At 40.2% G+C, this 27,948-nt stretch overlaps 1 protein-coding gene across 1 annotated transcript; it reads right to left on the bottom strand.

Moving 5' to 3' along the window:
• Nucleotides 1-332: 332 nt before the first annotated feature.
• Nucleotides 333-27,948, bottom strand: LOC118827631 (solute carrier family 2, facilitated glucose transporter member 11-like). The gene is made up of 12 exons (XM_036599064.1): nucleotides 27,898-27,948; nucleotides 21,347-21,445; nucleotides 16,445-16,605; nucleotides 12,064-12,188; nucleotides 10,581-10,710; nucleotides 8,776-8,924; nucleotides 6,363-6,550; nucleotides 6,097-6,207; nucleotides 5,521-5,622; nucleotides 4,329-4,404; nucleotides 4,044-4,171; nucleotides 333-515 (listed from the first exon to the last, which is right to left on the bottom strand). Exons 1-12 carry the CDS (start codon nucleotides 27,946-27,948, stop codon nucleotides 333-335), a joined length of 1,503 nt encoding a protein of 500 aa, XP_036454957.1.

Raw genomic sequence — 27,948 nt, 5'->3', positions numbered from 1 at the left:
GTTTATACAGGCTCGTTCTGCATGAGGAAAAACATCCTTCACATTTGTGCCATGTTTTGGTCACTTCTTCACATCGAAAAAAGTCAGAAGTGCAGACTCAAACCTGTCCACACAGAATGTAAATCAAATCTAAATGTAATTTATAATGTAACTACCTACAACCTTTCAGAAACAATTATGTAAAAGTACAGCAAAACAACAGTAATAACTCTAGACTTCTAAGGGTTAAACGACTCTTATTCTGCACAGTGTTAACTCACTGGACACTGAACAGAAATAAACGGTCAGGAATGAAGGAGTGTGCCTCATTTTTCTTCCTGCAGGGCCATGAGTTACAGTGAAGTGGGCAGCAGCGGGTCCGAGCCTTTTGATGCAGTCCTCCTTCTGCTGAGGAACTCATTCTGGATCTCCAGAAACGTCTTATTTTTGGTTTCTGGGACAACAAAGAAGATTACGGTAGCCACGATGCAGCAAACGACAAAGAAGACGAGAAAACAGAACTGGTGCAGACCATTCTGGGAAAAAGAGAGAGGAGAAGATAAATCAATTTGTGAGATCACAGCCAACATTTCCAGTGAAATCAAGCAATTAAACAGCAAACACACAAAAGAGAACAGTAACACGGTAACAGATTAATACGGACTGTTACATGGTAAAACTACTGCACTGTAACACAGTAGTACTGTAACACAGACACCCTGTATTGGACCAATACTCTAAAACTGTAACACAGTAATGCTGTACCACTGTAAGACTGTAACATACCAACACTGTAACACAGTGACAGTAATACTGTACCATTGTAAGACTGTAACTCACCAACACTGTAACACAGATAACCTGTAATGGACTAATACTCTAAAACTGTAACACAGTAATGCTGTACCACTGTAAGATTATAACTTGCCAAAACTGTAACACAGTGACACTGTAACACAGATACCCTGTAATGGACTAATACTCTAAAACTGTAACACAGTAATGCTGTACCACTGTAAGATTATAACTTGCCAAAACTGTAACACAGTGACACTGTAACACAGATACCCTGTAATGGACTAATACTCTAAAACTGTAACACAGTAATGCTGTACCACTGTAAGATTATAACTTGCCAAAACTGTAACACAGTGACACTGTAACACAGATACCCTGTAATGGACTAATACTCTAAAACTTTAACACAGTAATGCTGTACCACTGTAAGACTGTAACTTACCAACACTGTAACACAGTGATACTGTAACACAGATACCCTGTAATGGACTAATACTCTAAAACTGTAACGCAGTAATGCTGTACCACTGTAAGACTATAACTTGCCAAAACTGTAACACAGTGACACTGTAACACAGATACCCTGTAATGGACTAATACTCTAAAACTGTAACACAGTAATGCTGTGCCACTGTAAGACTAACGTACCAACACTGTAACACAGTAACACAGATACCCTGTAATGGACTAATACTCTAAAACTGTAACACAGTAATGCTGTACCACTGTAAGACTGAAACGTACCAACACTGTAACACAGTAACACAGATACCCTGTAATGGACTAATACTCTAAAACTGTAACACAGTAATGCTGTACCACTGTAAGACTGTAACTTACTAACACTGTAACACAGTGACACTGTAACACAGACACACTGTAATGGACTAATACTTTAAAACTGTAACACAGTAATACTGTACCACTGTAAGACTGTAACTCACCAACACTGTAACACAGACACCCTGTAATGGACTAATACTCTAAAACTGTAACACAGTAATGCTGTACCACTGTAAGACTGTAACGTACCAACACTGTAACACAGTGACACTGTAACACAGACACCCTGTAATGGACTAATACTCTAAAACTGTAACACTGTTTCATATTACCACAGTAAAGCAGGCAGTTACCCAGTAACACTGTAACACACTAATACTGTAATACTGTTATGCATTAACTGCATGCACTATACCACTGGCCTCTTTTCCACTGCAGGGCCAAACGGTTCTGAGCATGGAGGGTAACATTCCAGTGGCTTTTCAACACAGACACGGTTCAGTATGGAACGCTTAAAACGGGGCTCAACATGGTTTTTCGGGCATGATTAGCTAACTGTATTCGGGGCCACAGAACCGTTTGGTTCCTGATCGCAAGAGGATAGTAGACCACTGTCGGCTCGCTGATGGCAAAGCTGGTGGTCCACTGGCATTTTGCACAGCGTTTCCTTGGTGGTCCGCCGGTGGTTAAGCAGAGTAATAGTCAAAATTCCTCTTATCATCGCTCATTTTCCACTCACACTCCAATTTGCCCATTTATCCTTCCTTCCTTTCTTTAGTTATACTTTGTAAATTAGTTTAGTAAGTAAATTTAATCTTCAGTGTCAGCCACAATCAAATAAGTTCGCTCACACGGTCGCCAAATAAATGAAAGCAGTGCACGATTTTAAATCCACCACTAAATAAACGTCAAAGCTTCAATCCAACATCATCTATTTGTTAAATGCCGTTGACAACCAGGAGAGAGTAGCTGGTTAGCGTTAGCATGGTTGGATTCTGACTAATAAAAGCTTTACTGACGCAAATTTAGATGATAATGACTCAAACCTGAGGAAGTGAATTCGAGTGGCTGGTGTTAGTTGGTCAGAAAGACGAAATCAAACCTCTTCTGTGGTGTTTGGTGCTGCAGCATCCTAAGCTAATGCTAGCCAGCTCCTCTCTCCTTGCTAACTTACCTAAAGAAGTCCAAACACCCCAGTACAGGTTTGATTTGAGTAACCGGTGCTCTGCGATCACAAGTATAGATGATAAAAACGTATTTCACTGAGAGTAAAGTCGACTGATTGGTGCTGGAGTGACAAAAAGGCGAAACTGAACCTGTTCTGTAGTGTTTTAAGCTGTAGCCTGCTAGGCTAAGCTAACGTGAGTGTACGGTGCCTCCCACTGCAGCACACTATAGAACCGATGTTTAAAATAACCTATTTAGAGGACGAAGACTCATATCTGAGAACGCAAATTCGAGTGACTGGTGTTGAAGGGATGAAAATATAAAAACAGAACTGTTCTGTGCCCTGCTGGGTGCCGCTAATGCTAGCAACGTTAGCTGGCTACAGATTCAACCCACCAAAGTACAGCCTCAGTTTTGGTAACTGATGCTCAGGTAACACCTGTTTGGAGGATGAAGAATCTGAGAGCACGACAAGAGACTCGAGCTGGAGTGACAGACCGAATCAAACATGTGTTGTGGTGGGTGCTGTATGTGTAGCTGTTAGCCTGTTAGCAGTTAGCCACTCATTTATGTAGTTTTCTTCAGTATTTCCTGTTTTTGATTTAGTGGTACAACAGATGGAGAAAGAAACCGTAACGGTGTCACGAGTCCACACCAGCGTGGAACGGCCTATGTTACACTTTATACAACAGTTAGTTCCGGCCACGCAAGCTGATTGGTTGAGAAGTGTTGTAACCGTGCTGTTATTTCACCATAACATCACATTTTTTTCACAAACACTATATCAGTCCGCTGAGACGCCATTTGAACGTTTTTATTTCTTACATTGCACAAACAGAAAATGGACACTTTTAAGATCACATTTGACCGACAGCCGATTTGGTCAGACTCTGAAGATGAGACGACACTAAATTCCCAAACTGTCATCACCACTGAGCAGCTTTTCAGTCGACAGCTGAGACAGAAGAACAGCTAAACAACCTGGAATCAGCCAGAAATGAACCCAACACCATTCGCCAAACTAAATGGGCTGTAAGAAGCTTTACAGACTGGCTGGAACAAAACAACATTAATACTGATCTGGCAAAAACTGACAAAACTGAGCTGAACTTGATATTGAGGAAGTTTTATGGCGCAGTCTGTACTTCAAAAGGCGAGGCTTACAGCAGACTGAGCAGCGAGTGGGCGGAGCTCGTTACTCTGATGTAGCAACAAGCTGCTTGTTAAGGAATTATAATTTTGCAGAAGGAACTGTGAACATTAAAACATATTAAATAGCACTACAATGTGTGCTGTGTGTGTGTGTGTGTATTTACCACTATGAAGGGGAACACCATGCCGATGAAGAAGAAACTGAGCCATTTCGCTGATCCACCGATCATATACGCTGCCGGCCGTGTGGTCTGAGTGAACAGCTCTGTGATCAGGATAGTAGTTACTCCCCCTGCACCAAGTACACAAAAGCTTTTTATTGCTATTTGCTTCATGTTTACAAAAGCACAAGCCTAAAACGTATTTCAGTGTGAGCTTTTTACAGTATTTTAGAGTACGAGTACTTATTTTTTCATACTTCATTGAAAAGCAATTACTAATTAATTCACCTGGTCCAAGGCCAAAGCTGAGGATGAAGGCAAAAACACAAGCCATGCTGAGATACGGCATCCCCGAGCTGTAGTTCTGCAGGACAGAAATAGCACACAGAGAAAACATAAATATATTTAGATGTATATATTTAGAATATATTTAGGTGTTTAATGTGCTGTTCCAGCTAAACATACAGTACAAGAAATTAAATGATTAAACACTGATTTCTAGAGGTTAATTACTAGGTAGCTACCGTCTCTAAACACATTTGAAGTTTATTCATCATTCAAAAATGCTACAAAAAGTTTCCTCCTATTACACTAATCTTGTACTGCAGCCTCCAAAAGCCCCTTACCACATAGTAAACATGGCAACTGAAGAGCCCAGGTAAGCAGCATCGAGCGCACACAGGTAAGAACAAGCCGCTCACCTAAAATATTGAACTTGACCAAGTGTGAGCATGTGCGGACAGAGACGGTGCGTGGGGTAAGGGGACATGCACGAACAGTGATTGACGCTCCATCAGACACTCTCCTGGCTCTGATTGGCTGTTTTGTTTCGGGGGATTCTCGCAAACGGCATTAGGATCACCAGGCGGAGTCAAAGGAGCCTGAATATTTTTTCACAGATTATCTGTCTCATGTATGACTGTCAGGACATAGTGACAGTTTTATCAAGTATGACAAAAATCATGTTTATACAGGTCACCTGCTGCAGCTTTAACCCAAAAAGTGGACAAACTAAATCAGCCTTAAGCTCCAGAATGACTACAGAGCTCAATCAGAACTCAGAATCCAATCAGAACCCAAAAAGAATACAAAATGTACCCAAACAGAATCAAGCAGTGACCACAAGCAGTATTCAAACAGAACCCAAACAAAACTCAAACAGTACCCAAACAGAACCCAAATGTAACCTGAAGAGTATTGTAACAAAACCTAAACAGGGCCAAAAAAGAACCCAAACAGTACCCTAAACAAATCCAAACAAAACCCATAGTACCTAATCAGAAACCAAACAGTACTCAAACAAAATCCAAATAGAACCCTAATGAAACTTAAATGGTACCCAAATAAATCTCAAACAGAACACAATCAGTACCTTTCCAGTACCCTAATAGAACCCAAACACAACTCTGTTTGGCCAAAATTCAATTCAACTGATGTGTGCATACACATCTGTATATATATGCTCTGTGGAAGTCTTTACCTGAAAGGTGAGAGTGATGGTGAAGCAGATGCACCACAGGGCCATGAGTGAGTATCCTCCAATGATCAACACCCGCCGACCCAGAGACTCGATCAGCAAACCCTGCAGCACACACACACACACACACATACACACCAGTCCAAAATTAGTTCAAAGAACCCAACTGTTCAAAGTTCTCCAACAGCCTGGAGTTATACTGTGGGAGATTTGTCCTGAGTTTTATCTCCATTACAGCATAAATCTCTGTTGCTGACATTAATGCAATATAGACTGGCACTACAAAGAGAGCGATCCCTAAAGACTAGCAGCACCAAGAGTAATGAGCTAAAGACGACTGCCAAGAGTAAGAACCCCAAAGAGTGGTGCGACCAAGTGTGAGAGCTATAAAGTCTGACCCTACCAACAGTGAAAGCCCTAAAGACTGAGACTACCAAGAGGAAGAGCTCTAGAGAGTGGCTGTTACTGTGGCTGTTAGGCTGTTACTGTTAAAGCCAAACCACTTTACAGTATAAGTACTGCTGTTTATCTGGTGTAGAGTGTTGTTGTTGTGGGTCAGTGTGGGTGTTAGGGACTTACACAGGTCAGCGCTGTGATGCACTCACACGCTCCAGTCCCCACAGTAGCATATGGAATTTTTTCAAATGGAATTCCAGCTTCAGCAAATACATACTCTGCATAGAAATAAATCTGGAAAGAGGAAACATGTACCTCAGCTCAGCGTTAGCATCAGCACATGACAACGAGACACTGAACTATGTAAACCGACTCATCTGACTCATCGTTTATATCAGTTTTGTGTTTAGTTCTGAGAGAGACTGAGAGAGACTGCATATGTAGCGTACAGCGTTAATGCCGTTTAGCTGCTGTGCCGTGCTCATGATGATGATGGTGAGGATCGGCCAGCGCAGGTTTTTGTCAGCGAAGAGCTCCCACGGTTTCAGTGGTCTGACTCCCGTAGCGCTCGCTCGCTCTCGCTCCATGTCCTCTCTCTCTCCATGATAGTTTTCTCCACCGTGAAGCTGCTTCAGAGCTGAGGGCAAAAACACACACACACACACACACGAGGCAAAGATCAGAACATTCCTCAGCTCACAAGATCATTTTTGTTCATTATGCTTCAATGAATCTGCAGAATTCAGACAGATCACACCAGGGCTTCTGCTCAACCTCAAGCCGTTAAACAAAATACAACGCACTCCGTCTAATCCCACACTGAACACGGCTATTCAAACGAAACAACATTAACCAACATGACCCCTTACGTGCCTCAGGCCCGCTGGCAGGCCTAAAGTTTTATTACACACTTCTATAGCCTAAGAATAGCTCAGCCAGTCTGCGCTGAAGTCCCTGGGGGGTACTGATTTGCCCCCGCTATAATGTTCGTCAACTCACTTTAATTATGGAATATTGACATTTGTCAAAACTATTTACAATGTATCGAGACTGATCTCCACGACACTAGGGGGCAGCCTGCATTCTAATGTGACGGGTTTTCATGCAACGCAATGTACTATCAAAAGCACTGCAGTCACCGCCTCAATAGTAGCGCAGTGTCTTCACTGCTAGCAATGGGAACAGATAGAGACTCTCAAAACCTCTGGATGCTCATAATTGACTTGTGCACTCAAAACAGCTAACGAGGCCCACAGCGTCCACGGAGGAGGTCCGGTAAAGTGACAGTGACTGGATCAGACGCTCTGTTCTGGGCTGCTCCAAGGAATTGTATTTTGGTGTACTGGACAAAACTGTTCTAAGAAATTTTTGGTTTCAGGAAAATGACGTGGACGTGTTTGTCATCTACAGATTTCCCAAAGAGGAGACGAGTGCAGAGCTGTCCCTCTTCAGCGCCATGCCATCAGAAGAAATCAGCTGCGGTCAGTCATTAGTGCTTTTTAAAGTGTCAGATTTAGGCCATAGCCTAGTAAATGTAGGTAACCTCTTCAAGATGCTCCTGACCGCACCAGTGAGCAGTGGATCATGCGAAAGGAACTTTTCTTGCTTGCATCAGTTGAAAACTTACATGTGACACTGCAGTGCCAGACACTCGTCCCACCCCTCCACTCACCTGCTCACGCATTCATTTACTCACTCAACCATTCATTCTCTTCATCCATTCATGCAACAGTGCACCCACTCATCCGTTCATGCCCCCACTTTTCCACTCATCCATTCATCCACCAACTCATCCATTCATTCATCCACCATTTATCCACTCATTAGTGATATTTCTGCCAACTGTTAACAAAGGTAATCAGTGAGATAAACAGTGAGCTGTACTGTTAACATTCTAAGATAAAAAGTAGGCTGTACTATAAACTACACTGCAAGATAAACAGCAAGCTTTACTGTAAACTGCACTGTATAATAAACTATGAGCTGTTCTGTAAACTGTACTGTAAGATAAACAATGAGTTGTACTGTAAACTGTACTGTAAGAAAAACAGCGAGCTTTACTGTAAACTGCAAGAAAAACAGGAGCTGTACTGTAAACTGTACTATAAACTGTACTGTAAGATAGCTGTGAGCTGTACTGTAAACTCTACTGTAAGATAAACAGTGAGCTGTACTGTAAACTGTATTATAACCTGTATTGGAAGATAAACAGTGAGCTGTACTGTAAACTGTACTGTAAGATAAGCAGCGAGCTGAACTGTAAACTGTAAGAAAAACAGTGAGCTGTACTGTAAACTGCACTATAAACTACTTTAAGATAAACAGTGAGCTGTACCATGAACTGCACTGTAAGACAAACAGCGCGCTGTACTGTAAACTGTACTATAAACTGCACTGTACTATAACTGTACTATAAACTGCACTGTAAACTGTACTGTAAGATAAACAGTGAGCTGTACTGTAAACTCTACTATAAACTGTACAGTAAGATAAACGGTGGGATGTACTGTAAACTGCACTATAAACTACTTTAAGATAAACAGTGAGCTGTACTGCAAACTGTACTATAAACTGTACAGTAAAATAAACGGTGGGATGTACTGTAAACTGCACTATAAACTACTTTAAGATAAACAGTGAGCTGTACTGCAAACTGTACTGTAAGATAACAGTGAGCTGTACTGTAAACTGTACTGTAAGATAAACAGTGAGCTGTACTGTAAACTGTACTGTAAACTGTACTGTAAGATAAACAGTGACCTGTACTGTAAACTGTACTGTAAACTGTACTGTAAGATAAACAGTGAGCTGTACTGTAAACTGTACTGTAAACTGTACTGTACGATAAACAGTGAGCTGTACCCATGTTGCAGGCATGGTCATCATTGCGGTCAATCAGCAGGAAGCGTGGACTCTCAGGGAACCAGGGCAGGATCAGGAGCTGCAGCAGTGCTGGAATGCACGTGGTGGAGAGGAGGAGGGGCCAGTAGTCTTCCTTGCCCAACAGCTCACTGTCAATCAAACAGATTTTCTAGGCATTTTCTAAGCCTTCAGTATACAGATGTGCTACAACTGGTAAACATCTGGAGCAAAAGATCTGCCACCGTGCTACGTAAATAAAGACTGTTATTATTGTTATTACATCAGCTACATAAAACTACATCACAGGCAAGAACAGCAGCGATTCGGAATCAGATTCAGAATCACTCAGAATCAGATTCAGATTCAGAATCACATTATTAGCTGAGAATGTGTGAGAAATTTGACAGGAATGAGTCAAAATTAACCCCTTAAACTGTTTGCATGTCAAAAAGTTTTGCGTTCACACTAAAGTGCTGAGACAATAGAAAAACGCATACAGTCGTATGTAAAAGTGGAGCTCTGCACATTTTAAAGCACATTTACTGTTTTGTGCTGAATTTAACATTGTGGAAAAAAATAAAACATAAGTTCCAAAACAGAAATTATGCACTAAAATTAGCAGAAATGCCATCTTTACGTTCTCTCTGGAGGATGTGTTAACTTATGCTGACTTAGAAAATCAGCAAAACATGTAATTTGACCCGGGGCATTCAGACTTCTGCATATGATCGTATATTGAGCATGCACACACCACACGAGCCAGAAAGTTTACACAATTTCTACAAAGCAGTTTGCTGTGGTCCACGCCAGAAGCTAAGCTAAGCTGTAAAACCAGATCAAAACAAAGCTTTTAAAGGTGATAAATGACTGAAAAGTTGCCAAACCTTCAGAAAACACAAACTTGGAGGCTATCAGAATAAACGGAGTGAAATTTTACACCATTCTGAAGAGCAGTGCATTTTGAGTGTGTGGACGGAAGATCAGAGAAGAGGAAAAATGCACAACTACAGGAGTTACACATTAGTTTATATCATAGTAGTTACTGAATAATTCATAGTAGTTACTGAATAATTCATTGCAGATGCTGAATAATTCATAGTAGTTACTGAATAATTCATAGTAGTTACTGAATAATTCATAGTAGTTACTGAATAATTCATTGTAGATGCTGAATAATTCATAGTAGATGCTGAATAATTCATAGTAGTTACTGAATAATTCATAGTAGATGCTGAATAATTCATAGTAGTTACTGAATAATTCATAGTAGATGCTGAATAATTCATAGTAGTTACTGAATAATTCATAGTAGATGCTGAATAATTCATAGTAGTTACTGAATAATTCATTGCAGATGCTGAATAATTCATAGTAGATGCTGAATAATTCATAGTAGTTACTTAATAATTCATAGTAGTTACTGAATAATTCATTGCAGATGCTGAATAATTCATAGTAGTTACTGAATAATTCATAGTAGATACTGAATAATTCATAGTAATTATTGAATAATTCATAATAGTTACTGAATAATTCATAGTAGTTACTGAATAATTCATAGTAGTTACTGAATAATTCATAGTAGATACTGAATAATTCATTGTAGATGCTGAATAATTCAAAGTAGTTACTGAATAATTCATAGTATTTACTGAATAATTCATAGTAGATACTGAATAAGTCATAGTAGTTACTGAATCATGTAGTAAACTACTGAATAATTCTGAATAATTCAAATACGTCTGCAATTTAAGGAGTTTATATCTACTGATAAAGCTTTATAATAATTTTTTAACTTTACCGACCTGAGTCCCATCACCTGTCCCGTTAGAATTCCCCCCGAGATGAAAATGGACGTGCCCATCGCCATGGCACCACGCAGAGCCCGGGGGGCGATCTCACCCAGATAAAGGGGCTCCACACAAATCGCTACACCTGTCAGTCAATCACAGTTAACCAATCAGAAAACTCCTGAATGCATTATTTTATGATGTTCAGGTTGCAGGTGTAAAAGAATTTGTCTCTGTGCAGCTGCAGAACAAATAACACAGGAAAAACGCAGAACGCAGAGAACATAGAACAATCAGTTTGCATAAAGATGTAACGTACACAGAGCAAGTGCAGAGAGAGAGGTTTAGGTGTGTGTTCGGGGTGGGGTGATCCGACCGCACACGCAATTTTAGTGTTATAGAAATACATAACTAAATGAATGAATGAACAGTTATAACTGGGGACAGTAATAGAATAATAGACAATAACAGAGTCAAATCTGCAGTGAAGGTCCTTTTTTTAACTCTGGAGAGGTAAAAAGGTTCTTCAGGCCTCCTAGTGGCAGAATGGATATCAACTTATCAGGTAATTTTATTAATATACTCAAATAAAATAGTTATTCCAAATAAAATTATGATTTAATTCATTTCATTCATGTTCACAGACCTCCAAAGCATGCTAAACTTGCATTTCATGGTTCAAAGATTAAAGAGCCATTGAAATTCTTTACAGAACCACACTGTCATAACAAAAGTGGAACAGGGCAGAAGTAGATTTGAAGGGTTTAAACTGATGTATAATGTTGCTTTTTTGTTAATCTAAGCCAAATTTTTACTTTGCATTGTTCCATTAACAGTAATTTTTGAATTTAATAAAACCAGATTGTTACCACAAATAAACTAATTAAGTCATTTTTTTAGATTGAACTGCCAAACCATTTTTTACAGTCCAAGTTAGAAAAGATCTAAATGGGCCCTCAGAGGTACAGCAGTGGGCCTTCAGGTCGAACTGTGTACTTTAAATGAGTTTTAAAGGCACATTATTCACTTTCTCATGGAAAAAGTGCACAATTTGCACTGTTTTCTATTGTAACTTTTCAAAAAAGTAAATAAATGAAAAGCCTGGTGTCCGGACAGCGTATATGGAGCCAATGCAGTTTGAAAATACAACTTCAACAGGATGTAGTACTATAATAATGCTATTATGTTGCTAAGTAAAGGTACTGAAGAGGTAACCTTGAGTGAACCACCCCAGTGACGGTGTTTGCACCTTGTAAAGTAAAATTTCTCCCGTATAGAACTAAAGATCTCCTGAATTAACCTATGGTTGGATGTGATCTGAATGTGTGTTATTAGAAACATTATATACTGGATGCTCAGGAAAGGAGAAGTTCACCAAAGAATAACGTAATGCACATCACACGCGGTTGAGGGTTTTTGGTGAACTCATCTTTTCCGAAACAGCCAATATGAAATATTATAGGAACCGTAGTTCATTTTTAATTGGGCTTGAATTTACCTGCATTCACTCCGGACAGAAAGCGCCCGAAAATGAGCAGCTCAAACGCGTTGGCGTAATAACTCATCCCCATCAGCAGAGCAGCCAGCAGAGCAAAACTGTTATTAAATAACAAAGTCCCTTTCCTGGAATAAAGAGAGAGATAAATAGAAACAGAAAAGCTGAAAGAAAATGATATATGTGACATTTAATTGCGCTTTATGTGTTAGATATTACATACCCAGCTATCGCCTTGTCTTGAAATATCTTAAGACACATCTGAAGACACACTTCAGACATATTAAGACATCTTAAGCCATGTCTATAAGGCATAGACACAGTCTTAAGTTGTCTTGTCAATATTTATATCTCAATATGTAGGATGCATTACATGGTTTAATGTTCCCTTAAAACAACTCCCAAAACACTGTCTATAGTTTTATTAAAAAACTCCACACACCTGTGTATGTTTACAAATACAGCCATTTCATTCATACATAATAAAAGTCTACATCAGTTCCCATATGCCAAACTAATTTCAATACCACTAATCGAGTTTTATTTGAAGTTTTTTCTGGTTACCCATCGAGACCGTACAATAGATATAGAAGAATATCATCCTAATAAGTTCCCTTTAAAAACAACTGCATATAAAATATCAGAGGGAAAGAATATCAGACAGAAAGAAGACTTAAATACAATTATTGTCAAAATATTTTTCCCAGAAGGAAGTGTCGGACTGCAATGCTATTCAGAACGAAGATGTAGACTGATGTGGGTGATATTTATTGAGCTACACATACAGAAGTAGTGTCTCTCGAGCTGCCATGTTTGCTAATGCAACATGCCAGGCGTCTCAGCGTGGAGTTGTAGAGGTTCCTGATGGTGTCCTGCGATAATTTATCCCATGCAGCTTGAATGTTCTCACGCAGTTCCTGCAGATTTTGTGATAGGGGTGGAGCGTTGATAGTGCGTCCAGTAGCGTCCCACTTTTCCAATCATGGATAGGTCTGGCGACGCGGCTGGCCATGGAATAGTATCTGTGTCTTCAAGGCAGCTCTTGAGACAGCAGCAGTCTGCAGACGAGCGCTGTCCTGTTGGAATAGCGCACTGGAGTGTGTGTTCAGAAAAGGGAGAGCCGCTGGTTTCAGGACCTCATTAACGTAATGTTGGGCTGTCAATGTGCCTGTAATGAAGACCCGCTGCCATTCTGACTCACTCCATGACAGTCTGGCACGACACCATTGCAGTTTTTGGCGACGTTGACATGGCGTTAAGCCCATTTCACACCAGACGCGGTAACTGCACACTGCGCTCCTATAGCAATCAATGTAGCCTTTCACACAGGCCGCATGCATCACGCGGCACCGTGACGATAACGCGCGCATGAACCGCAAAAATACGCTTTGGGTCTATTTCTATGCAGAAACAGTAGAGAAATGCAGTGTCTGTTATAATATATAATCTAGGCTAATAAACAAATCAACAAATCTAGTATTAATTCTTTGACAGACTGAAATCCCTTGAGTGCGTTAATGTTGTGAAAACACATGCATCTCCTCCTTTTTATATAGAGCTACATCACCTGGTGAGAAAGCTCACAACAGTCAAGGCAGCTAGTCAAGGTTTTATTGTTAATCTCTTTATGTCATCTTCAGAAAGTTTATATGAGTAATAATTGGACAATACAGACGTATACATGGCGTAAAAACGCAACTGCAACTGTGGAGTGGTTCCAGATTAACATGTGATGCATTGCATCTGGTGTGAAATGGGCTTTAAGGGTTGTCTTAACGGTCTGTGTACATGTAGTCATGTGTCGTGCAGCCGTCTGCCAAAGGTGCTGGCACTAACAGGATGACTGATGGAGGGCATCACTGTTTGCTGAATGTCCGCAGTCGTGGCTGTTGGGTCAATCCGGGCATGTCGGACAATCCGTCGGTTCTCCCTCTCCATGGTTCATGTAGGTGTCCTAGATCCTTCATGTTGCTGGTGCGTGCCTTCTTTTATCCACTTCCACCAACAGCCTGCTATGGTAATATCCGCACGACCTGTATGGCGATAAGACCATACGATGCACCCCCTCCTAAGCTCATCCGACTGCTCGAATTGCTTTCCAACTCTTCTTCGAGGCAAACTTCGCTTGCAAAGGATGCTACTAACACTACAGCACGAGCCAGCATGGAGAGCATGCACAACAGGACGACCTTATGTAGTCAGTCAGGTACAGCGATTAGGCCCGTCCTTGCTTACGTCACATGAGTGGCTGAGCATGAAACTGGAATCATGTCTCATGATGTCAAACCTACCCACCAAGTTTCTTTCCTGTCAGTTGATTCCTTCTGGGTGCAACTATTTTTTGGCGATGAGTGTAATGCTTAAGCAACAGAACCCGAGAGGGAGTGTGTTATCACGAAATAACGTCACGGCTGTGATTTGGTCACCGTAGATCATCACAGCCGTGATGTTATTGGCGATAACGCACTCCTCCAGTGTTCTATTGCTTTAATACAACAGTTAAATAAATAGAGTAATAAATTAATAAACTGGGCCGTGAACGCGGCGTTTAATATGTTTTAATGTTCGCAGTTCCTTCACCAAATTATAGTTCCTTAACAAGCAGCTTGTTGCTACGTCAGAGTAACGAGCTCCGCCCACTCGCTGCACAGCGAGCAGTTCGTTCTCCAGCTCCTTACACTAAATTCCCAAACTGTCATCACCACTGAGCAGCTTTTCAGTCGGCAGCTGTGACAGAAGAACAGCTAAACAACCTGGAATCAGCCAGAAATGAACCCAATACCATTCGCCAAACGTGTAGTCTGATCTTCAGAGTCTGACCAAATCAGACTGAGCCATAAAACTGACGCAAAAGCTCAGTTTTGTCAGTTTTTGCCAGATCAGTATTAATGTTGTTTTGTTCCAGCCAGTCTGCAAAGCATCTTACAGCCCATTTAGTTTGGTGAATGGTGTTGGGTTCATTTCTGGCTGATTCCAGGTTGTTTAGGTTCTTCTGTCACAGCTGCCGACTGAAAAGCTGCTCAGTGGTGAAGACAGTTTGGGAATTTAGTGTCGCCTCATCTTCAGAGTCTGACCAAATCGGCTGTCGGTCAAATGTGATCTTAAAAGTGTCCATTTTCTGTTTGTGGCAAAGTGAGAAGTAAAACTGTTCAAATGGCTTGAGCGTCTCCTACAGCTGTCAAAGTCGTTGCTTAGCAACGCCATCTCAGTGGAGTGATACAGTGTTTGTGAAAAAAACCTGCTTCTCAACCAATCAGCTTGCGTGGCTGGAACTAACTGTTGTATAAAACTGCATTAAACATAGAAAACGTAGAGTAAATGAAGACAGTCGCTACATATAAAAAACAAGTGAGAGGAAAAGAAGAGCGGAGAGCTGAGATATGGAGTAGAATATAGTTAATAATCAATGGAGTGGAATTTAGTTAATCATGTTAATTGTGTTAAGATGTGAAGAATAAACGTTGTTCCAATGTTGAATGGATGCTTAGATGTTAGGAACAAAGCTACTCTAAGTGGAAATAGAGATATCTGTCTTTTACATGGCACTTATTGTTGCCATGATGGAGAATCTTGTTCTCTGTGATCTCACAGTAGCTGCCACTGCTGTTTGATTTTGTCCCTATGCCCAGAGGCTGCCAAAAGCACTGGTGGTGGAGATAAACTAAAGTTTCTGTAACGGCTGAAGGATGGAGGACAACATAACCCCCTCTTTGAACTCCTCACGGCCTGTCAGAGGGTCTTCTCTATATAGTTATGCCCTCAAACAGAAGCTGAGGATTCTCTGGAATAAAAGAGTGCTATTGGTTTCTGGCCCACAGTAGCCTTTTCTAATCTGTTTAAAATGACCACTTATGTACCTCACATAGAAGCCCCTATGCCTGTTACTTTGGCTGAGGCCTGTGTCTACCAGTTTCTATGCCTGCCTTTATATATGACCCCATTCTATCTGTCTTGAGGCCAAATCTGAAGATAATTCAATTAGACAGTGAATTCTTCAGAGCAAATATCATTGTGCAGTTGGTGACATTATACAGTATTTTCACACATATGTGAACTAAAAACAGCAGCAGCCTGAATTTTGTCCATGTTTATAGACAACAGAGTGTCATACAGTGTCTGAAACCACATAATCAAGTCTATAAGAGATACTGAACAACACACGGATGGAGGCAACTGTGTTGATGATTCAGACATGCAGTTAGAAACATGCTTATTGATCAGATCCATTACCTGTTAGCTACATTAGCCTAAAACTAAAACAAACACACTTCAGACACCAAACATGTCCTGGCTGATCGACTACACTGTGCTAAGAGAGGGAACTGTACACATTTTGTACTGAACTAATCTGTCAATCAGGCCGCTAACAGAAACATGTCCTCACCTCCCGAACTTCATGGCGAGGGTACCTCCCACAGACGCCCCGACGAATCCACCGATGGCGAAGATGGAGACGATGGAGGACCAGAGGAACATTAGGAGCTGGTTCGGGATCTCAGCACCGTGACGCTCCACCCACGTCTCATTAATGAACGCCTGCACTGCCTGATAACACAAGGAGCCCAATGATGCTTCTTATTTTGTGCACTTTGCCATACAGCTCACTTACTTTATATTACCTTTTATCTAATCGTAATATAACCAATACCTAATAATAAGGAACATTATTTACAGAGCACCGTAATAATAATAACAATAACAATAACCGCAGTAACATCACATAGATTTCAATTTAAAGATAACTACAAAAAACAAGATAAAATTAAACATATGTTTTTAATTGTTTCCTAAAAGTTTGTTCTAACACTGCAAAAATGATTTGTGAGTTCAATGCAGTTCATAAAAATGCGGTAACAAGCAATTGAACTAGTTTTATTCAACTCATAAATATTTTGAATGAATGTAGAGTGAAGCTAGATGGTCCTAATAAAAGCTAAATATTTATCCAGGGCTGTACTTCAGCTGTTTGAGCAGGTAGCACTGGGGCTAGGAAAGCTGCAAGTCTTGTAGCACAAAATAAAATTTTGTAGCATTTTTTTTTGTTCAACCTGGGTCAGGCAATCAGCTGCTGCAATCTGCCTAGATCCTAACTCCTGGGCCCAATCCCATTTCACCCCTCGCCCCTACCACTTAGCCCTCAGCCCTCTGTTTTGCGTGTTCACATCTAGGATTAGGGTGTCCCAATTCTTGTTGAGATAGAGGGGTAGGGTGAAGTGTTGGGGCTACATGACCCTCCAAACGGAGGTTTTTCAGAGACTCCAAACAGAGAGTTATGAGGAAAAATGAAAAACCAGCAAGATGGAGAACAAGAGACCAAAGAAACCCACAAATGTGAGAATTTTCTCTGTTAAAAAATTACGATAATCACTGTATTATCTTAGTTTAATGTTGTTTCAGTGTATTATGGTCATTTTCTTCATAACAAGCATAAAATCGCTAATAGCATGCTAATGTTTTGGTAGCTAGCTAGCTAACTTTCCCGTTCCACCTTAAATAGTCCAGCAGTTCTGATGCCTGAAGCGTCAGAATGTTACTGCTGCACCATTTAAGGTGGAACAGGGAAATTTGAACAAGAATCTGGTGAATATCTGACTTCAGCTTCATATCACTGAAGAATTAGGGGTAGGCGATAATAAATAATTGCCCCCCTCTTTGAAGATCATATGATTCTCTAAATGTAACTAAAGCCCAGCAGTGAGGAGCTGAACTTTACCCTCCTCTGCTGTCACTGCAGACTGGCAGGGTCGCATACAGAGCAGCGCTGGTAGCTGTTAATGAAGTGATGCTCTTTTTATTTGAGGGTCCCATTTCAGAGGGAGGATTTCAACCACTACCCTGTAACTCAGTTCCAAGGGGTTAGGGTGACACTCGAAAACAAGGGGTAGGGGTAAAAAGAAGAAATGGGACTGGGCCCTGGTATGCCCGTTGTGCCCACATTGCATAAGGTAATGCTCTATGCAGATGATGTCTTGACCTTAGTTAGCAGTCCAGAGACCTCCATCCCCGCATTGTTATCCGCTATCAAGTCAAGTCAAGTCAAAGTTTATTTATAAAGCGCTTTTTACAACAGGTGTTGTCACAAAGCAGCTTTACAGAAAAATCTGGGTCCAAGCCCCCATGAGTGTCGCCAATGGTGACAGTGGCAATTAAAAACTCCCTAAGAGCAAGAGGAAGAAACACTGAGAGGAACCAAGACTCAAAAGGGGAACCCATCCTCCTCTGGTCGACACCGGATAGAATAAAATATTAAAATATTTAGTCGACCAATTTCAAGACTCTCAGGATACAAAATAAATTGGTCTAAAAAAAAAAAGCATACTGTCCCAAAACTTTATTCCTACCAGGCAACTATAGATGGTCGAAGCAGGGCATTGGGTACCGATCCCAAGCCGACCTGACAGACATCATAAAGCTAAATACAGATTTACAAATTTAAAGTAGACATAGAAATGTGGGCACTGCTCCATCTCTCACTGTGGGCAAAGGCTTTAGTATTAAAGATGAAAGGAGTCCCCAGGTTCAAACACATTTTGCAGTCTCTTCAGGTGACAGTCCTGGTGAAGTGTTTCCACAGACTTAATCAGCTTTGTGACCTTTCCTTTGGAACGGTAAACGAGCTAAGGTGCGCCTTAAAAAGCTGCAAAACAGGGCGGATTAGGGAGGCTTAGGAATACTGAACCTACTTCTGTCCCGTTATGCCTTTTTGTGCCACTTGGCACAGTGGTTCCCCCCTCTAGAGTGGGCACCCCCATGGTTCTCTATAGAAGCACATGCTTGCCCTGCCTGTCCCTTGGCTGCCTATTTCTCTGGCTGTTCAAGCTGTAATTGCATTGATGTAGCATATTTGATTAATGTAAAAAATGATGTAGATGTTTGAATCGAGAATCAGAGCAGACACAGCATGTGTCACCCTGGAGCAGCTATGTTTACAGTGAAAAATACTATGTTTACATTAAAAATGTTAATAAAACTCATGATTTATAATGCTATCTCTGTGCACAAGCCTGTGCCTGAGAGTTATTCGTGCCAAATTTCTTCTGGTCACACCTTGCGGGTGTGACTGAGCTGCAGATTCAGTCTGAGATTAAAGCCCATGTGACTGTTTGGCATAAAAGCTCTTAAACCACAGCCTTCACCACACCAGCCCTTTGTTCTCTTAATCCACACTGAATTCTGGGTCAAATCCACTGTAGACATATTCTCATTTTAATTACACTCACATGGCCCAGATTCAGAAATGTTCCCTAATTATTACATAGAACACTATTATACTGAACACAATCTAATCCTAATCATGGTTACATACATTGGAACACAATAAACGAGATTATTGTTCACTATTTGCATAATTATTCCCTACTCATTAAACTGGAGAACACTATTATTCCCAATTCCCATTATTACTTCCAAATTCCCTACATTGGAGAACACTGTTATTCCCTAATTCCCATCATTATTGCTAATTTCCAGAATTAATCCCAGTTACCTACATTGAGAAACACTGTTATTCTCCATTCTCATTATTATTCCAATTCCATATTCCCAATCACTATTACTACTTATCTCTTCGCTACACTGCAGAACACTATTACTCCAAAATTATTCCACTTTTCCCTATATTGGAGAACACAAACGCATGTATTGTTGCACAAATCCCAACAAACAAGACTCCAAAGAAGAAGCCAAGTAATGTATTAACTAAAGGTAAGGCTCAGCCTCATCTCTCCATGTCAGTGTCATTACTTTTAATGTACTTGGTTTAAATGTGTATATAACTTCCATATGAAGCTCCATACGCAGCACGTGTGTGTCACACTGGAGCGCTGCGTTTGCAACTGTGGATAATGTTAATAATACTAATGATTTATAATGCTATCTGTGTGCACGTGCCTATGTGCATAATGAGTGAGTGTAATTCACGCCAAATTTTGTCACGCTATAATTATAGTAATATTTCTAAAAATATAATTACCTATTTCCCAACTTGGAAAACACTATTACTCTCAATTCTCATTATTATTCCCTATTCCCTCTACATTGGAGAACACTGTTACTCCCAATTCCCATTATTATTCCCTATTCCCTCTACATTGGAGAACACTGTTACTCCCAATTCCCATTATTATTCCCTATTCCTTTTACATTGGAGAACACTGTTACTCCCAATTCCCATTATTATTCCCTATTCCCTTTACATTGGAGAACACTATTACTCCCAATTCCCATTATTATTCCCTATTCTTTACATTGGAGAGCACTATTACTCCTAATTCCTGTTATTATTCCCTATTCTTTACATTGGAGAGCACTATTACTCCCAATTCCCATTATTATTCCCTATTCTTTACATTGGAGAGCACTATTACTCCTAATTCCTGTTATTATTCCTTATTCCCTCTACATTGGAGAGCACTATTACTCCCAATTCCCATTATTATTCCTTATTCCCTCTACATTGGAGAACACTGTTACTCCCAATTCCCATTATTATTCCCTATTCCTCTACATTGGAAAACACTGTTACTCCCAATTCCCATTATTATTCCTTATTCATTACATTGGAGAACACTATTACTCCTAATTTCTGTTATTATTCCTTATTTCCTCTACATTGGAGAACACTGTTACTCCCAATTCCCATTATTATTCCCTATTCCCTCTACATTGGAGAACACTATTACTCCCAATATCCATTATCATTCCCTATTCTCTGCGTTGGAGAGCACTGTTACTCCAAATTCCCTTTATTATTCCCTGTTCCCAGTATTAGAAAACATTGTTATTTACTGTCTGGTGAATATACAGTGAATACAGTGACTGACTAACTGACTGACTAGTTAACAAAGTAACTAACTGACTAACTAGCTAACTGCATAACTAGCCTAATAACGAAGACATTAACTAACTAACTACGTTACTAGATTACTAGACAACTCACAAGTGAAGTAACTGACCAACCAACCAGCTAACTATAAAACCAGCCTACTAACTAGTGAGTGAATTACCTAACTACAACTACATAAGTAACCTTGATAGACTTGCTGATGTAGCATGTTTGTTCATCACTCTCTAACAGCAGCCACATTCCACTGCATTTGACCCAGTGCATTTTGGGCATTCCATGTCTGCTAGGATACCTATTGCAGTGCATTGTGGGACTGTGGGAGTGCACTGGATTTTCTCTGGTATGTTTTCAGACCACTATAAAATGGTAGCCTCCCAAAATAGTGTGCTATGCAGTGAGTAGGGTGTAGTTCAGGACTCAGAGTGAGTGAATAGTTCTTGCCTTGGTTGGAGAGCTAATGACGGACACGTTGTAGCCGTACTGGAATGTTCCTCCTATACACGCAGCCAACACGGCCATCAGCAGGGTTTTACTGGGAACCTGCAAATAACACACAACATCAACAAACATGATGGCATTTCATATTTCAGGTGTTGTGAGGAAAATACAGTAAAACACAGCAACCACTGGAGTCTTTAATAATATTTCACTGAACATCTAATTAGGTCTTGTGGTGTGGTGTGACCCACAGCACAAACACATACATTTACAGAGTGAGCCAGTAAAAGAAGGTTATATTTCAAAAAGCTGAGCTACTCCATCAGCAGTGTTATGAATTAATTCAGCAGATCTCTAAAATCATAAAAAATATAAAAATACACTGTTAAATAAACAAACTGTTATTTGAATTGAGCAGCAGCAACTTGAGCCATTTCTGACAGACAGGCCCAGATAACTAACTAGCTAACTAACCAACTAAATAGCGAGCTACCTAAATCACTAATTAGCTAATTGACTCACTAAATAGCAAGCTAACTAGCTGTGTAGGTAACAGACTAGCTACGTAACTGACTGGACTCATGCTAAATCATAGGTTAATTTTATTTTATCCATCTGCACATACGAACACCTTACCGCACATACAAACACCTTACTGCACATACGAACACCTTACTGCACATACGGACACCTTACTGCACATATGGACACCTTACTGCACATATGGACACCTTACTGCACGCCTTATCGCATCTGGACACTCCACACCAAGACACTTCATTTCAGTACCAATATCTGCACATATTAATTCAGTAGTATTGTGTGACTCATACTGGCTGCTGAATTTCCTTCTGGATCAATAAAGTATCTATCTATCTATCTATCTATCTATCTATCTATCTATCTATCTATCTATCTATCTATCTACCTTTCTATGCATCTATGTATCTATGTGTGTATCTATCTATCCATCCATCCATCCATCCATCTATGTATGTATCTATGTATGTATCTATCTATCTATCTATCTATCTATGTCTCTATCTATCTATCCATTTATGTCTCTATCAATCCATCCATCCATCTATCCATCTATCTATCTATCCATCCATCCATCCATCCATCCATTTATGTCTCTATCTATCTATCCATTTATGTCTCTATGTATCTATCAATCGATCTATCTATGTATCAATCTATCCATCTATCTATCTATCTATCTATCTATCTATCTATCTATCTATCTATCTATCTATCTATCCATCCATCTATGTATCTATCTATCCATCTATGTATCTATCTATCCATCTATGTATCTATCTATCCATCTATCTATCTATCTATCTATGTATGTATGTATGTATGTATGTATGTATCTATCTATCTATCTATCTGCCACACAACATGTCGGTAGTAATTGTGTCTGGTGCAACAACATGCAATTCAACTCTGTTGTAGCGCAATACACATAAACATACAATATAATAAATGTAAAGTAAATAATATATATTACAATACACATTATACAAGATTTAAAGAATGGGTATTACACAGTAATTTCATGGGTGCATTCTTATTGACTAGCAAACAAAGTAACTAACTGATTAACTACCTTACTACATTACTAGCCAAAGAACAAGTGAAGCAACTGACCAACTAGCTAACCACAAAACTGGCCTAATTACAAATGAATTAACTGACCAACTACCTTACTGCACACTACTACTAGCCTACTAATTACTACGTCAATCAACTAACTACATAAATAGCCTATACAAACAAATTGCCTAACTGACTAAGTCTCTAACTAAATGACTTGTCTACTAACTAATAAACGAGCCAACCATCTACTAATTAATTAATTAACTTAGCCTAAAATGTTTAGAGTAATACAGTTATTTCTGTGAGCAGTATTAAGCAGTGGGGTGTGTGGAGCCTCAAATTCAGATTCAGTGAAGCTCTTTGTTTAGCTGCTTCACCCACAATCAGCTTCTGTCTTTAATATTCTTAATTAACTAGAGATGCAGCACTGCTCTGCCTCAGGGTGGTGCTGTAGCAAATTAGTTCACCCAGTTGGTCCTTCATAGTCTAGCAACTGTAACTATGGCCAGTATGCTTTACAATGTGCCACAGCATATTTGTAAATCTGAAAACTTTCCCAATTTCCCAAGAGAAAATTGTTATCATTCATCAAACTAAAGAAAAAAAGGAGATGTGTAAGATCTCAATTCCTCCTTAAGACATTATGATCCTTTACACATCAACAAAAGCCAAAAAATCACATTATAAAACCACAAAGAACCAACAGAAATGGTTTAATGGTTTCTATGTATTTTTTTTAGCAGGGGTGGGTCTACATCATTGATAACTACATTAGGAACTACATAATGTTGTCTTTTGTACTTATGCATTATGTATTAATTTCTATTTCAAACTAAAAAAAGCATTTTCAAAAGAAAAATTGTTAAACAATACATTTTGTTGCCACTGAAGCATCAGTGCCGCTATTGCAAGTAAGTTAGCAGCCAGCCAACACTGGAGTAGCCAGCCAATACGGGACCCTAAATACCAAAGGGTATTTCGAACACTGATTATCCCCTTAAACTGCTGCATAAAGACCATAAGAGCCCTTCGGATTAACCTGAAGGTTCTGCTTCCTAACGGAAATGGGCTTCATGGCTACTGTTAACGTCAACTAGTTTCCTGTTGAACTCGTTGAACCTTTAAGGAACCAACAAATGGATCTAGAATTGGTTCCAGGTCACCTGTTAAAGGTAAATTCCTCTGAGCTTCATTCAGAGTGTTTTGATGTAAATATAGTGAATATGGTGTTTTTATATAGATGTATATAATATATAGTTTTTAGGCAGAGCAGTGATGATGGTAAAACAGTGAAATATATGAACAAATACGTTTTCTTTGGGAACTACTTTGCCTTAGAACACCTTGCATGAACCCCTCCGCCATGAATGGATTTTAAAACATACACTGTCCCCCAAAAGTTTCTCTCAAAACTATTATAAAACAGTGTCTCAGTCATCAGGCAGTGAATTCATAACCATTTCATGTAGTAACTTTCTGTGAGGGAGCTTTTAGAGGTGGACGTCTGGTTCTTATCACCACCACTGTGAACAGCTCTGACTCGGTAAGTTTCTCTAGAACTGAGCGTTTCACACCAAACCACTCTGAATGACTCAGTTTAAAGCTTTTATTCAGAAAAATTGGTGGAATTCCTCTTTAAGACATTAGGACACTTTACCCATCAAGAAAAGCCAAAAAAGCACATTACAAAACCACCAGGAACCAACAGAAATGCTTTAATGGTTTCTATGTTTTTTCAGCAGGGGTGGGTCTACATCATTAGGAACTACATAATGTTGTCTTCTGTACTTATGTATTAATTTCAATAACGGTATTAATATTACTTTCTGAACCACATGTTTTAAGATCAACTGAATGATAAGCAGTTTTAGAGAATAATAATAATTATTAGCATTATTATGCCCATTATTTCAGATCCTACCTTTATCTGATGAACTCGCTCTGGTCCTTTGATGCCTTTCAGTAAAGGCTGATGTTCTGACAGAGTTTCGTTTTCTTTACCCATTTTTTCGGTGTGTTTGTTCTCCCAGAGATGAAGTGTCAAGTCTTCTCAGAGCTGTTTATAGAGGCTGCAGTCGGCCCGTCTGTGGGCTGTATGGAGGACGGCGAGAATATAAGAGCAGAAACAGCAGAAACACAATAAAGGAGTTGTTCACATGACCCGAGTTCATCAAACGCCTCGAAACTGCAGCATGACGGCCGAGTTTATTCGGGGTGATGCTGCCGCTGCTGCTCCTTCTGCATGACCAGCTCACTCACACTGCACACACATATCAGCTGTGAATAAAGCATTGGATCTGCCTGGGCTGTAACTAACCCCGTTTCAGAAGAACACACAAACAGGATTACGTCCAGACTGTCTGAGCTGCTGATAACTTGCCTACCTGTCACTAGATGGTGCTGTCAGTCTGTAACAAATGTGTGTGTTGTATCACAAAGATCAAAAGCTTTTTATGATTGTTTTAGTATTCCTGTCATCATCTAAACGCTTGGACCAAGAAACCATAGATAATTTAGATAAAATAAATACATCATGATGTTTGTATCATAATTTCAACTTGTAGAGCTGACACCATATGCCGTCCACCTCATCAGCATATTTTAGTTTGAACGTTTTGACAAGATTAAAATTTTTTAATGCATTCTAGGAGTGGCGCTGTTCAAAGAGCTTCGAGATCAGTGGTGAGGAAGGCAGAGTCTGGCAAAAGATTACAGAGATGGCTCGGCGTGGAACGGCGGCGTGCCAAGGTTCATCGGCGTAGATGGTAGGATTAGCTTAATGTTCCAGCGAGGCTCATAGGCGAAGACAGAGTAGTGTGGCTCGGCGGCGGTGAAAGCATGGTAGCCCCGCAGCAGACAGCACAGTGTTGCACAGCGGAGGAGCTCGAGGTGGCGCATATGTGCTGTACGGCCCTTAGCAAGTGCTGGCAGCAAAGCACTTCGTGTGCTGGTGATACACAAAGTAGGGACAGCACAGCAGACTATGCTGCGAACGTGAGCTGGCAGGGAAACGGAAGCTGGCCTAGTAGGCCGCCTGGATCTTGTAGGTCACCGGGATGGCTGACCCTTAATGGGGGCTATGTGCCACTGGCTCCGGTTTTGGGAAAGGGTTTTTTGGGGCACAGTATGTTGGGCAAATCAACTAACCCAACCCTGTAAAAAGTGGACACTTGTTATTTAATGTTGTTGTTAGTCTAAAATGTGTGTTATTTGTGTTATATTGTGTTGGGTTGTGGGTTACGTAGCCTGGGTCTTGTGTTTACCATGACCTGAAGAGCTATGGCCAGTAGTGACAATATTATATACTTTTTTAAAACCCACCAAAATAATGACAAACAGCCCAAATAATGACAAACAGTCCGTCTGCCAAAGCACCAAAACCCCCTCGAGAAATCAAACCAAAATCCATCCATTTTGGTGGGTAAAAGTATAATTTTTTGAAAAATCTTTAGTTTTAAGCATTCAACCAAACCAAATCAGCTACAACATAAATCATGGCATTATAAAGAATGAAATCAGAGCAGAAAAGTTTTGAAAAACAGACAAACAGGCAGAGGTAAAGGTTTAAAATCCACAAAGCACTGCGAATGAAGTCATCCAATCACTTTCAGAGACATTATAAAGGAGGAGACATCGGCGAAGAAGAAGATGCATAAAACATTGTGCTATTACCCTAAGTTCTCACCAGCAGCGACTTTTCACTTGTCACCCAAAATTCTGGTCACTTTCTGAACTCGAGTGGACCATTGGTTGCCATGGTTTCACTGATGCCAAGCACAAATCAGAGGCGTACCTGTAAAAATAAAAATCCTGGGGAGAAATCGTTATATTTTACTTGATCCCTGTGTCTGTGTAGTCAGTTTGTGAGGAAAACGCTATTTGGTCTTTTTACTGTCTATTTGCGACGAACGCACCGTGGCCATTATTCCACCTCTAGTAGGAACAATTATCTGAATTACTTTGTTTAAACCTTTTATTTAGAAAAACTGGTGGAATTCCTCTTTAAGACATCTAGATACTTTACCTGTCAAGAAAAGCCAAACAAGCACATTACAACACCACCAGGAACCAACAGAAATGCTTTAATGGTTTCTATGTTTTTTCAGCAGGGGTGGGTCTACATCATTGGGAACTACATAATGTTGTCTTCTATACTTGTGTATTAATTTCAATAACAGTATTAATATTACTTTCTGAACCACACGTTTTAAGATCAACTGAATAATAAGCAGTTTTAGAGAATAATAATAATTATTATTATCATAATGCCCATTATATCCTACCTTTATCTGATGAAGTCGCTCTGGTTCTTTGATGCCTTTCAGTAAAGGCTGATGTTCTGACAGAGGTCCGTTTTCTTTACCCATTTTTGCAGTGCGTTTATTGTCCCAGAGATGAAGTGTCAAGTCTTGCCAGAGCTGTTTATGGAGGCTGCAGTCGGCCCGTGTGTGGACTGTATGGAGGATGGCGAGAATATAAGAGCAGAAACAGCAGAAACACAATAAAGTAGGAACAGTAATCTAGGAACCAAAAAATGGAGCGTACCATTTCACAGTAGTGGAGATAAAGTGAGTACTACGCTGTTTAATTCCTATTGGTAATCTCCACAACGCTTTGCTCCTTATTTGCATAAAGTTAAAGTCTGCTCAACTTTGTCGACTCTGACCACTTTGCATCGCCAGTGTTCGTGTGGCCTCCTGTCGCCGGAAATCGCCAGCTCTCATTGAAAATGAATGACCTCCACCCGCCTTGTCACATCGCGCCGCTGCCGGTGCGAATGCAGGGTTAACGGCAAACGCTTGTTATTGAACAGGGAGAACCGCCGCTTAACACTGGCTGACATGGCCGGGACGCAGGGTCGTCACTTCTAGCCGTATACAGAACGACACAAACAACACGTGCACATCTTAAAGCCAATAACAACTTATTTACATGATTAAAATCTCTCCTACCGTGAGCATGGCGCCTTCCAAGAGCCTCCGCGCATCACCGCCGCTCCACAT

Source organism: Colossoma macropomum, unplaced genomic scaffold (assembly GCF_904425465.1).
Source record: "Colossoma macropomum unplaced genomic scaffold, Colossoma_macropomum, whole genome shotgun sequence".
Taxonomy (NCBI): Eukaryota; Metazoa; Chordata; class Actinopteri; order Characiformes; family Serrasalmidae; genus Colossoma; species Colossoma macropomum.
The sequence above is the reverse complement of the archived record's forward strand: the minus strand, read 5'-3'. Positions and strand labels throughout refer to the sequence as shown.